We start from the raw sequence: 14513 nt of genomic DNA on the forward strand, positions 1-14513 counted from the left end.
TTTGTATTCTTTGGGTAAAGACCCAGTAATGGAGTTACTGAATTATATAGTAATTCAATTTTTAATTTTTTGAGGAACCTCCATACTGTTTTCCACAGTGGCTGCACCAGTTTGCATTCCCACCAACAGTGCTCAAGGGTTCCTTTTTCTCCACATCCTCATCAACCTTGTTGTTTCTTGTGTTTTTGGTTTTAGCCATTCTGACAGGTGCAAGGTGATATTGTGGTTTTGATTTATAATTTTAATTAATTTAAATGTAAACAGCTACTTGTGGCTAGTGGCTTCTGTATTGGAGAGTTCGACTGTTCATGCATCTTTAACTGAGCAGTGATGCTCTTCTGTCTTTGAAGTGTTTGTCTCCGTTGCTCTAACATGCAGTACTAGGGGATTCCCATAGGGTGTCGAGAGGGAGGGAGCAGAGAATCACCAGCTTAGCCAGTTAGCTTTGCTGAGATGGTAGAAGTTACGGCAGAATTTTCCTTATTGTCCTCACTTGATTAGGCAATTATCAGGTTTCTATCTTCTTTGTTAAGCTTAGTTCCTGCTATCAAGGGCTTATCATCTAATGAGGTTATTAAAATAACAATTCAAGACATACTATAATAAGTGCTGTAAGAGGCACAAAGTATTATGAAGGTGAGTTCGGTCCTAATTACTGTTATTATTCTCCTGTAGATTGATCTACTTTCTTGTCTCTTCTCCCTCTCTGTTTCTTTAGGTTTTAAAGGATTTTTAATTAATATGTAAAATGTAACTTTAAATTATATTATTAAGTAAGAATGTTCAGTTAAATGTTTATTCTGTTATGTTTTTAAAAATTCACATTTTATGCATATTAGGAATATTTCAGATATGCAAAGTGTTTTTGGAATTCCCATTTGAAATTCTCTTCAAAATTTGTGGCAGTCTTAAATATAAAGACAAAGGAAGTAAATTGCCATGTATCTGACACTGAACTTCAAAAGTTTTCAACTTAGGGCAAATCTTGTTTCGTTTATTGTCTCCACTCTTTTATTTTGAAGGAAAACTTCATTCATCATATAATTTAACACACGTAAACATTTGTGTATGTATCTGCAAAGGATAAATATGTTTCTTTAAAAAAGTATCACGGGGCACCTGGGTGGCTCAGTGGGTTAAGCCTCTGCCTTCGGCTCAGGTCATGATCTCGGGGTCCTGGGATCGAGCCCCACATCGGGCTCTCTGCTCAGCAGGGAGCCTGCTTCCCTCTCTCTCTCTCTGCCTGCCTCTCTGCCTACTTGTGATCTCTCTCTGTGTTAAATAAATATATAAAATCTTAAAAAAAAACCCAGACCTATCACAATGCTATTATTGCTTTTAAAGATAACAGTAATTCATCAGTGTCATCAAACATCCAATTGGTTTTTTAATTTCCCTGATTGTCATATATATATGTTTATGTGTATTCTTTAGATTGTTGAAATCAGGATCCAGTTAAGGTCTCTACATTGTAATAAGTTTGTCTTTTATTTCATTTTTAGTATGTTCCATCATTTCTACCTCATGTAATGTTTGTTACTCATTCATTGATTTGATTTGATTTGTTTTTATTGAAGACTTTATTTATTTGACAGAGATACAGTGAGAGAGGAAACACAAGCAGGCGGAGTGGGAGAGGGAGAAGCAGGCTCCCCCCTGAGCGGGGAGCTGCTGAGCGGGAGTCCGATACCGGACTCGATCCCAGGACCTTGGGATCATGACCTGAGCCAAAGGCAGATGCTTAACCGACTGAGCCACCGAGGCACCCCTACCTGTTCATTGATTTTAGAACAAAGTCTTGGATGGATGAGTAGGCAACAATCTTAAGCATCTGCCAAGAATGCTAATGGTGTTTTAAAAGAATGCTGTATATTTGCAAGAGTTGATTTAATTTTCCTTGTTCCCCATACAGTATCTTGTACAGCTTGTTACTGATGCTCATGTGAACACATGTTACTTGAAGATTCTGATTGAGAGATATTATGATGTTGGTACATACTAAGTATGATACCGCAAAAATACAAGGGGACTTAGAGTCCCATGCTGCTGAAATGTCTGGTCCTAGTTATTTGCACCCATGAAGTAGTTACTTTTTCTTCCTCCTTCCTTTCTTCCTCTTCTGTTCTTCAAAATATCTTACATTTTCATGTATATGGCCATCTAGTATCATGTAGAAATTAGTTTTATTTGATGATATGTACAAATCACTGTTTCTCTGCTCAGTATCACTTGAATTGTGGAAATGCTTCTAAATCAAAGGAAGTTGGTATTACCACCTTACTGAGGAAAAGAAATAAGTTTTAGTTTAGTGCCTATACTGCGTATAAATACATAGGCATGGTTTAATAATAACATTCCTTCAAAAGTAAATAATTCTTTAGCCTTGCCATAATGATTAGGTTGCTGAAATATTTTGCAGTAAAACACATTAGTAGGCTTCTAGGATATGATTGTTAATGACAATAAACACATACACTTAAATTATAAATTCTTTTCCAAATTTAGGTGAATAGAAATTAATTTCCAGTAAAGACTTTGCTGGGATTAGATTATGTAAAAGTACTGAAAACCTGTAAACACTGAAGAGTGTAAGGTTTTTTTGTTGTCGTTGGATTGGGAGGAAATTGAGTTGTAGTCGTTGGTGACTGTTGAGTGTGAAGCCGGTGACTGTACATAGCTCCAGTATGGCCAGGCAGAAAGGATGTATGCAGTTTGTTGTCTTGGAATTTAAGTCTCTCAAGATTTGTCATTGTCTGTAGCTGAAGCCTAATCTTACTGAGACAAGAGAAAATGAACACATGATACTGATTAAGCAGTCTAAGGAAATGTCTTTAGAGTCAGTGAAAACTTGGACAGGAAATAGAAGGACAAGAAAGAGCATAAAGGTTCTGTGTTAACAGCTTCTGCCTATAGGCACAGTTATGTTTTTTGGAAGAGAGGAAAATCTGGCCGATGAATGGCTGTTTGTAGAGTAGTGACCATGGAAAGAGGATTATGGGCTTTGCATTCTTTTTTTTTGCAATGGGAAAATAGTGTGTATGTTTATAAGGCTGGTTGACAAGATCAATATAGTTGTGGAGGAGGAAAGGTAAACATGTTTATTTAAACCAATAAAACTGGTCATAGGTAATTATTCTGGAGAAAATAAATCAGACAGTAAGGCTTACTGGGTCCTGCAGGTGGATTTTAAGTGCTGAGGCCTAGAGAATGTTAGAGGCTATTGAGGAAAGTGAAACCCAGTATAAAGGAACAGCCACTACTTGCTCTGGCCCAGTGTTGGCAAACTGCTAAATACCGAATATGAATATATATATTTTTTAATGTGAAAATTCCCAGTTTTTTAATGTTGCCTCAACTATAAAACAAAACAAATGAATAAAACCAAATAAAACTCTGTGGACCAAATAAAACACATGGGATATGGTTCAGTTTGTGACCCTCAGTAGAATGTATTTATTCGTTGTTTACAGATCACAAACTAATGGATAGATAAAGGCTCACTTTTTGTCCCCTGAAAGATGACTTCAGAGGTCTGGTTTTTTCTGCACACAGCAGATCTCTTTGATCATAATGAGGAAGCAGGACTGTGTTCCAGACATTTGAATCATCTCTCTCCCCTACAGTATTACTTTACTAATTCTGTAGTCTTTTCTATATGCTTCTGTACTCTAGTGCTCGCTTCGGCAGCACATATATATGCTTCTGTACTCTAGGTTGTAACACAGGATCTGAAATCTTATTATAGGGAAATGCTGTAAAAAGATTGAGTCCTCACACAGGTATTATATAGAAATTTCTGTCTTATGGTATTTAAATGTAATTTTGAATTATTCTTTGGGCTGAAATTCTGTTTAAAGGCAGATATTAAAGTGAGCTTGAAGACTGTGGCCTTGAGTCACAACAGCAGAAGTATCATCTTCTGATTAAAAAAAAATTTGGGGCACCTGGGTGGCTCAGTGGGTTAAGCCGCTGCCTTTGGCTCAGGTCATGATCCCAGGGTCTGCTCTGGCTCTCTGCTCAGCAGGGAGCCTGCTTCCCTCTCTCTCTCTCTGCCTGTCTCTCTGTCTACTTGTCATCTCTCTCTGTCAAATAAATAAATAAAATCTTAAAAAAAAAAAGAAGACTTAAATTAAGATTTACAAGCAAATATCAAATCCAGGGTACTACCAGGAAAACCTGGTATCCAAGTGAAGTCTCCTATATGACTGATCTGTTAAAATCTGTATGTGATAGGGATGCCTGGGTGGCTCAGTCAGTTAAGCTGCTGCCTTCTGCTGGGTCATGATCCCAGGGTCCTGGGGATCAAGTTCTGCATCCGGCTCCTTGCTCAGCAGGAAGCCTGCTTCTCTCTTCTGCCTCTGCCTGCCACTCTGCCTTCTTGTGCTCGCTGTCTCTCTGACAAATAAAATCTTAAAAAAAAAAAAATCTTTGTGTGATAAAGGTGGTGCCTCATAGTAGTATTCAGGGAGATGAAAGGTTCTCTAAAGATTTTAGGGTATGATTTATAGGCACACTCAAACAGTGGGGCTTTAAGAAGCTTAGGGGTGTTTTTCCTCAGCAGAAGCCCAGGGCAGAGAAGAGCTTATCTCAGAGAGCTTCATGAGTGTGGTTTTTGTCTATTAAAGAGAACCCTAAGAAGATTCACAGAAACCCACAAAGTTTTAAAAGAAAGACTTTGATATATACCACATCTTCTTTATCCATTCATCTGTTGATGGACATCTAGGTTCTTTCCATAGTCTGGCTATTGTAGACATTGCTGCTATAAACATTCGGGTACACGTGCCCCTTCGGATCACTATGTTTGTATCTTTAGGGTAAATACCCGAATACTATGCAGCCATCAAAAGAAATGAAATCTTGCCATTTGCGACGACGTGGATGGAACTAGAGCGTATCATGCTTAGTGAAATAAGTCAATCGGAGAAAGACAACTATCATATGATCTCCCTGATATGAGGACATGGAGAAGCAACATGGGGGGGTAGGGGGATAGGAGAAGAATAAATGAAACAAGATGGGATTGGGAGGGAGACAAACCATAAATGACTCTTAATCTCACAAAACAAACTGGGGGTTGCTGGGGGGAGGTGGGATTGGGAGAGGGGGAGCGGGCTATGGACATTGGGGAGGGGAGGCGAACCATAAGAGACTATGGACTCTGAAAAACAACCTGAGGGTTTTGAAGGGTCAGGGGTGGGAGGTTGGGGGAACAGGTGGTGGGTGATGGGGAGGGCACGTTTTGCATGGAGCACTGGGTGTTGTGCAAAAAGAATGAATACTGTTACGCTGAAAAAATAAATAAAAAGGGGAAAAAAAAAAAAAGAAAGACTTTGATAGAAACACTTCTGACTTGAAAGAGGAGAGATAGGCTGGAAGATAGTACAAAATGTAAAGAGACTATCTGTTATAGGGGCCCCTGCATGTGATAGCTGTCACTCCCTACTTCCCTCTCGCCCCTGACAACTGTGAAACTCCTTTGTGTCTACGGAATTGCTTCTTGACATTTCCTGTAATCACACAATATGTGGCCTTTTATGTCTGACTTTTTTCATTTAGCATAAAGTTTTCAACGTTTATGTTGTAGCATATATCAGTACTTTATTCCTTTTTATGGCTGAATAATATTCAGTAGTGTGGATGTACCACCTTTTGTTTATCCATTCTTCAACTGATGAACATTTGGGTTGTTTCTACTTCTTGACTATTAGGAATAATCCTGCCAAAATCATTTGTGAAATGTTTTTGTGTGGATATATGTTTTCTGGCTTTTTGTGGAAATTTCTAGGAGTAGAGTAGTTGGGTCATGTGATAACACTATGTTTATGTTTTTGAGGAACTACTGGACTTGTAAAGTGGCTATACAATTTTATATTCCTTCCAGCAATGGATGATGGTTTCAGTTTCTCCATAACCTTGTCAATACTTATCCATCCTTTTGATTATAGCCATCCTAATGAGTGTGAAATGACATCTCATGGTTCTGATTTGCATTTCCCTCACAACTAATGATGTTGATCTTTTTATGTGTTTATAGGTTATTGTTTAAATTTTGATTACAGCAGTAAAATAACTCATTATGTGAATATCTCATTTAATTTACAAGTTCCAAATAAATACTTATCCAGATTTCATTACTTGAATCTTATTGTTTCTGTTTTAATATCAATCATGGGCAGGTTTATCTTTCTTGTGTAATAGCAAAGATCTGATTAGTCAATTTGAGAATCCTGCTTAGTGTTAATCTCAAGTGGTTTTTCCCCCCCTGCTCATTTCTATTCTTTGAGTATTTACAATGGTGTATGTTTGAAGTGACCAGTAAGTATAAATCCTCTTCTGTCTTCTGTCCTCTATCTAGCTAATATCTACCAAGTGGCTCTTATACGTCAGGCACTTTGCCAAGTGCTGGGGATACATAGTAGTGAGTGAGGTTTATAATCTGGTGGGGAATTTATAACAAGTATACATGTAAATTATAATTGTAGTCTATTAACAAGTGATAGAGAGGAATGGGACATTATGGTATGATAGAAAATCACCTGCTTTAGTTGGGCTGGTCAGTGAAAATTTTTCTTAGTTGTTGAATTCTAAAAGCATGGAAAGAACCATTGAAACAAGGCAAAAGGAGTATGGCTAGAACACAGAAAAGTGAGGGGGAAAGGCTCACAAGGTGAGTCTGAAGAGAGCTGTTTTTCCTTTGAGTAGCTCTATCTGAAAATTAATTGTTTCCTTAGAATATAAATAAATGAACAAACAAATCAGTCAGCAAATTAATTAAAACTTCTGACCATCCCTTACAAAATTTGACTTCTTCCTGAGACCTCCCTGGCTTTATTTCCTCTCCTTAACTTTACACTTCAGTCACAGGGGCCATCTTGGTGTTCCTCAAACATACCCAGCTCTCAGCTCCTCACAGCCTTTATGTTCCTGTTTCTTCTGTTTCCACTGCTCCTCCTCCATCTCTTTGTGTGACTTAACGCTTTTTATCTTTCATTTCTCTCCTCAGCTGTCTTTGTTTCAGAGATGACCTCTATCCCCTTTTCTAAAGTAGCACACTTGTATAATTTATACTTGTATAAAGTAGCACACTTGTTTATTATTTTACTCTGTTAATTTCTTTTTTTTTTTTTAAAGATTTTATTTATTTATTTGACAGACAGAGATCACAAGTAGGCAGAGAGGCAGGCAGAGAGAGAGGAAGGGAAGCAGTCTCCCTGCTGAGCAGAGAGCCCGATGCAATGCGGGGCTTGATCCCAGGACCCTGAGATCATGACCTGAGCCGAAGGCAGGGACTTTAACCCACTGAGCCACCCAGGTGCCCCTATTCTGTTAATTTCTTTCACAGTATTTTTATGAGAACTTATTTTATTTATGTATGTTTGTTGATTGTCCATCTCTCTGACTAGAAGGGAAGTTCCATGAAGGCAAATACCTTGTCTCTTGAGTTGACTGCTATAACCCTTATGCTTGGTGCAGTCCCTGGTACTGTTGAATGACTGGATTAATTAATTTATTATTGTAGAATCTTGAAGGATATGGTGAAATAGTGTACGTAGGAGCCCTGAAAAAAAATTAAACTGCTAATAAGCTGTTAAGTTGATTTCAGTGGCTGGTTTTTTGGCCCCTTTTATAATCATGGAAATTCTTCCACAGAACTGTCAGGTATGTTCATATAATCATCCTTAATTTACATATAATGTGAAATCATAAGAAGTATAGTGACTTCTTTTAAAGCACTGGTTTGCTGATTTTCTGGGATCTGTACATCAATGTGGCTTTTCTTTTTGTTTTTAAAATAAAATTTTGTAATATTTCAGCCATTATTTCTTGGGATATATTTTTTCTGTCCCTTTCTTACTATCTTCTCCTTTGGGACTTTTAATTACATGTATATTGGACTATGTGATTTTTTGACCCACAGGTTCCTGATGCACAGTTAATTTTCCTGCAGTCTTTTTTTCCTCAGTTCCTTCTTTGTTTTTACTTAAGTAATCTCTATACCCATCATGAGGCTCAAACGCAGCACCCCAAGATCCAGAATTTTATACTCTTCTGACTGAGCCAGCCAGGCACGGTACTCTCTCAGTTCTTTAGATTGGATGATTTATATTGATTCAAGTTCACTGACTCTTCTCCTGTATCCCATCTTCTGTTAAGCCCATCCAATTCTTTTTTTCAGTTCTAGAATTTTTTTTCCTTAATGACTTCATTTTTCTGCTATTGTTTTCTGTGTGTATCTATCTATATACCATATATATTGAAAGTAAAGTCTTTGAACATACTTCTCTTTAATTTTTTTTAAGGATTTTATTTATTTATTTAACAGACAGAGATCACAAGTAGTCAGAGAGGCAGGCGGGGGGGGGGGGGAAGCAGGCTCCCCGCTGAGCGGAGAGCCTGATGCGGGGCTCCATCCCAGGACCCTGGGACCATGACCTGAGCTGAAGGCAGAGGCTTAACCCACTGAGCCACCCAGGCACCCCCTTCCCTTAAATTTTTAAAGCATATTTATATAAGTTGCTTTAGTTCATCTGTTAAATCCGACATCTGGGCCATCTTGGGATCAGTTTCTGCTGATTGCTTTCTGACTTGTGTACTGGACTTGGTAGATAGGATGTTAGAAAGATTTGAATTCTGTTATCTTCTTATGAGAAATGTTGATATGTTTTTTCTTTTTCTGATAATTCATTTACTGACATATTACCTTCAGCTTGTTTAGATTTGGTCTTATGCTTCATTAGACTGTATCCGTGGAAAGCTTAAGGTGTTTTCTGAGTGCATCTAATTTAGCAGGACTCCCAACTCCCAACCTTTGCCCCCTTCCCCATCTTGTAGGGCTTCTTTTAGGGTTCCTTAGAGCACATCTAGAGGAGGTGTTACTCTCAGATATGGTTTCTACACCCAGGGCTTGGCCTTTGGGGTGTCTTAGCTGGATGCCCAAAGTGCTAATGAGGTATTTTATTGTTTCACCATTGTGACTGACCCTAAGATTTCCATTGTCCTCAGCACTATTTGACCTCTAGGTATCTCTTCTCCAGTCTTTTTTTTAAAAAAGATTTTATTTATTTATTTGAGAGAGAGAGAGAACAGGGGAAGAGGGAGAAGCAGAATGCCTGACGGGGCTCGATCCCAGGACCCTGGGAACATGACCTGAGCTGAAGGCAGATGGTTTACCTAAAGACTGAGCCACCCAGGTGCCCCTTTATTCCATTCTTAATCCTTTAGCAGTTCTCTAGTAAGCTTCATCTTGCCTTTGGCATGTACAACGCAGACCACAGCCAAGGACTCTTAGAGAAGTTCCATACCAGGACCTCCCTGCATGGATGTTTTTTCTTTGGGGCCTTGCAACACAAGATGTCAGCAGCTTAAACTCTTAATTTCTGCCTCTGTAGCTCAGTGGACTGCTGTCCTCTGCATGGGCTGTTTCCTTTCTTGGAGTACCTTTTCCTCAACCTTACCCTTGCCCTGCTTGGACTTCAGCTCAAAGCACCTTAATTAAGAAATATTGCCAGGCAGAGAGCTGAGGTGGTCATGGGGCTTACCTCATGTGTTTCCCTTCTCTCAGGAATCACAGTGTTTCACCTATTGTTTAATGCCAGAAAAAGTTGCCTTACATTATTTGTTTACTTGTGCAATAGTTGTTGGTGGGAAAGCTAATGTAGTTCCAGTTATGTTGTCCTGTCCAGAAGTCTAATTCTGAAGCCTGTTTAGTTTGGAGAGGGGATGTGTTCTTAAAAAGTGAAAATCCTATGTCCTTTTAGACTTTTTTCACCCCATTCATCCTCACAATGATTATTTATTGCCTGTCTTCTGTCTGCATTTGGCACTAGGCATACAAGCAGAATGAAGCACAGTTTCTTTCCTCAAGGATCATACTTTCTTAGTGGGGTAAGAGGCCAGCAAATAGGAAGTTTAAGTCTGGTTGTTTTTTCTTTTTTCTCAGATAAACTTGTATTGAACCATAACACACATTGATACTTTAGGCACCCTGCCTCCTCAATTTGGTAACTTGTTATATAAGGAAAAATAAATTAATCCACCTTTTCCAAAGGAGAGGCTTTGGTAGTAGATGTAAACTCTAAGTATACTTTTCTGAACCACTGTTTCTTAATTATTAACCATTAAATTTGCTTTATATTGAAATAATTTGTGAGAGCTATAAAAATGCTGTGTATCTGCTTATGTATTGCTTTCACTCTTTTTCCATTGGGAAATGTTTTCAAGAAATGTATCTTAATGTATTTATGTATGTTAAAATATCTTAATGTATTTATGTATCTTAATGTATTTATGATGTTAAAAAAATTTTGTCATCTATAGTGTATTTAATAACCAAAACAAGTTTTTTGACTTTCATTTTTTTAAGGTCAGCCTAAGTCATGAAAAACAAACATCTTTACCCTGCTTCATATATCACTGGCGACAATCTGATAATCTTCAACTCAGGGTCTTGCTATAGAATGATTTTTGCCCGCAATCACTGATAATGATGTATGAATTGGATATGAAACATATTTTCTTCTGTTTCTCTTATGACCTCCACCCAAAATTAGATTGACTTTAGATTGATTATAGAAAAAATAGCTTGAAAAGCTGTTGTTTTTTCCTTGGTAAAATGCCCTTGAACATTAACTTAGAAATAAGATAGGTGAAACTTCTGTTATAGCAATGTATCTCAACCATAGTAGTTTCTGAACTACCACATTTCTGAAACCTCCCTGAATAAGAGAATTCTTGACCATGGAACTTTTGACAGTCCCTATGGGGGAACTGTGCTTTGGTATAAATTCAATATACAAAATTAATAGAATATCAGTGATGTGTTATTTATCTTCAATATTAATGCGTACATTTATTGTTTCTTGCTTTCTACTTTAAAATATTTTATGTTTCCTATTGTTTGATGTATACTAACATTTTTCATGTGTGGCCCTTCATTTAAAAGTCTAGAGCCTTTCTGATTTTTTTTTTTTTTAAAGATTTTATTCGACACAGAGAGAGAGATCACAAGCAGGCAGAGAGGCAGGCAGAGGGTGGTGGGAAGCAGGCTCCCCGCCAAGCAGAGAGCCCGACATGGGGCTCGATCCCAGGACCCTGAGATCACGACCTGAGCTGAAGGCAGAGGCTTTAACCCATTGAACCACCCAGGTGCCCCAGCTTTCTAATTTTTGACTGAGAGTTGTTAATTTTCACTTCCTACCTGCAACTATAGTAGAAGGAATAAATATATAAAATAAATAAATAAAAATTTAAAAATCATACTTGTTTTTCAAATCTCTTTTCTCATTACCAAGCACATTAAGTCAGACATTCTTATACACATCTGCCCTCTTTCTTATAGATACTGATATTTCCCCAAACTTATAACTCCAAGAAGTCATCACTTCTTGTGTAGCCTCACAACATCATCATTCATAGTGTACCTGATTTGCTAATGGTGTATTTGTGCGTGAACTAACTTCAGTATGTACTATATACCTCTGTTCTGGTGTTTGTTTTTTTCACTAACTCCTCCAGAACCAGTGGCACCTTCAATGCACAGTTTTATAGTAGATAACATTCTGGGAAGTTTAGTCCCTCTTGTGTGTTGTATCAACTTAGTAACATCATACCTATGTTCTTCCTCACAAAGTAGGATTTATAAATTGTTGTATTTACCTGATATTAGGTAACACCTATCTTTGGCTCATGTTAAATTAGATACGTAAAAGAAAGAATAATTTGGTGAAATTAGTATAAGGGGTAAAGGATTTTTAGGTATCTGTGGGCCTGGGAACTCTTCTTTCAAGGATCTAGGTTAGCAGCATGTTGGGATCCATTAGTTTCAGTTACTGTAAGTAAGTGGTATGCCGCTCTTTAATAATACTCTTCAGGTTATGTGGAGTCTTCTTTTCAAATAAGCAGAGTTTTACTATGTTTTCATTGATTGATACAAAAACGGCATCTTAACAATGATTGTTGTCTATGATGGCAAAAAATATCTACAATGCAAAACTTGCTGTGTTGCTTTTTCAGGTTGACAGTGACTATTGTTATTTGTGGTCAGGTAATCATAGCAAAACTCTCAATCCTTTGGAGACTGTTTCCGTTTTTTCTGAGGCGTTCACCCCTATCTCTCTCCCACTTGGATTTTTAACAAAACAGAAACATTGTCTTCATTACAGAGAGAATAAATGTATGCCTCTTGTTTCCATTTCCTTTGTGTCTTTTAAATAGGTTTGAAAATAATTTTGTTTGTCCACAAAACGATAGTATATGTTAATAGACCTGGGCTAAGACAATTGTGATAAATGTTTTGGGATTGTATAGGGAGTATGTGTTTTGATTTCTTGATAGGAATGATCAGAGCATTGTGAGTTCCAGGGTGAATAAGTGATGAGAACATCACCAAAGTGTCCAGTCCTACAAACATGCCTTTGTACTGACAATAATTGTTTTGACTGCTGTATTGCAGCTGTTGAAAATGGACAGATAGATGTGTTAAGGGTTTTGCTTCGACATGGAGCAAATGTTAATGGATCCCATTCTATGTGTGGATGGAACGCTTTGCACCAGGCTACTTTTCAGGTAACCTCTGAATTTATTATTTCATTTCCATGTAAATTATGTGTTTTACCCTTTTAAAATGACAGTTCTATACAGTTTTTGCTTCCTACTTGCCTGTGATTTATGATGGTTAGTGCAGTACAGAAAAGGCAGTCTAAATGCTAATGATCATTCTGAATAAGCCAACTCTTCTGGTAGTTCCAGCAGCTTTGGGCATCAGGGATTATCTAGGTTTTTCATATGTTGATAGCATAGTTAAGAGACCATCAGAATATTTGGGATATAAATTGATAAGGAACAAGGGCTTATTATATTTATAGCAGTGTGTTTAGAAACTGGTAACTCCTTAATGCTTGGGCTAGCGAACTAGTTTTGTAGGCTTTAAAAGAATTATGATTCTTAGAGATCAATGTTTCATCTGTTTATGTTTAATGGGCTAGCTAAAGGTATAGAATAATCTGATTGTTTAATACTTCCTTCTCATTGAACAGTACACTTAAAAAAAAGTTTTCCTTTAGTGAGGATTAAAAAAACCCCAAAAACACAGCAATAGGAATAGAGACACCTTCTATTTTCTTTGTTTTCTCCTATTTAAAATACGAATCTGTGCTTTAGGAAAATGCTGAGATCATAAAATTGCTTCTTAAAAAAGGAGCAAACAAGGAATGCCAGGATGACTTTGGAATCACACCTTTATTTGTGGCTGCTCAGTATGGCAAGCTAGAAAGCTTGAGCATACTTATTTCATCGGGTAAGATTAATCCATTAGCCTTTGCACTGTTAAGATCTTGAGTTTTAACTGTATCTTCCTAGGAAGTATAATTCTTGAGCAGATATAAATCAGGTTATGAAATTTGTGGTTTTATGTTAGTGGTATGTAAGATTACATAGAAGTTGTGGTTACTAACTATTACTAACATAATGTGATGCACAGCTACTAATTTATCTGAGGAGGAATATAATGATCTATCACTAAAGCAGGTTTATTCGCAAGTTGAATGATGGGTCTGTTCTTGCTTATGGGGACCTAGTAGTTCCAGCTTTCGAGGGCACAAGACTATATAAGCTTAATTAATTTATTGGATAGTTATTTTGTATATTAAGCCTTTGAGTTGTATGTTTTGATAAATTGTGTGATTATTTAAATGGGTTTATTTTGTTTACCCTTTAGAATGTTCATAACAACATAAACCTGCTAATGGTTTGTCTCTGACAATTATGACACATTCAGCATTGCTGGAAAAGATGGTGTTGAGGTGGCATTCTTATGCTGTATGATATTTTTGTGACCAGAAATGTTTGTTATGTAAGGGCTTTTAGATTCCTTCAAACACTGTATGGGCTCACAGTACTAACCTCATGAAGCATGGATACTTAAGAGCTAAAGGGAAATATATCAGATTTGCCACCAGGTTAAAAAAAAATTAATACCTAGGCTTTTTATATATGTCTATAATAATACTTAAGTTTTAAATAAATTACCTCCAAGGGGCACCTGGGTGGCTCAGTTGGTTAAGCCTCTGACTATTGATCTCAGCTCTTTCTTGATCTCAGGGTCATGAGTTCAAGTGCCATGTTGCAGGTTTGGAGCCTACTTTAAAAAAAGTTACCTCCAAATACACAAAACAGAGAAAGCACATATTTTCTTATTTTTGCTTTCTGCTTACAAACCTTCAAATGCTCAAATTGAAGTATGGAGGAAAGAAAATATTAAGTGCCAAATTAAGATATCATTAGAAATATTGAGTCTGTAAATCTTAGAGTTGAGTGGAAATCTCCAAAATCACTTATTTCATGCATTTTTTTTAGATTAAGAATCACAGACCCTGATTTAAATGCCTTGCCAAAGATGTAGAAAATATTTACTGGCAGGATCAGGGCTTGGAATCAGGTCTTCTCATGTGACTTCTCTTCTTTTATGTGGTACCTTCCTGGCTGGCCCAGTTTATTTTATGGCTTCCAGTCCT

The 14513-nt window shown here is 37.2% G+C and overlaps 1 protein-coding gene across 6 annotated transcripts in view; it reads left to right on the forward strand.

The window, feature by feature from the left end:
• Positions 1 to 14513, forward strand: part of ASB3 (ankyrin repeat and SOCS box containing 3) — a 107274-nt gene that overhangs the window by 51790 nt on the left and 40971 nt on the right. For all 6 annotated transcript variants that reach the window (XM_045978721.1, XM_045978722.1, XM_045978723.1 and 3 more), the window contains 2 exons: positions 12455 to 12567; positions 13162 to 13297. In XM_045978721.1, the coding sequence (XP_045834677.1) occupies positions 12455 to 12567; positions 13162 to 13297 (249 nt within the window). The remainder of the gene's footprint in view (positions 1 to 12454; positions 12568 to 13161; positions 13298 to 14513) is intronic.

This window comes from Meles meles, chromosome 15 (genome assembly GCF_922984935.1).
Source record: "Meles meles chromosome 15, mMelMel3.1 paternal haplotype, whole genome shotgun sequence".
Classification (NCBI taxonomy): Eukaryota; Metazoa; Chordata; class Mammalia; order Carnivora; family Mustelidae; genus Meles; species Meles meles.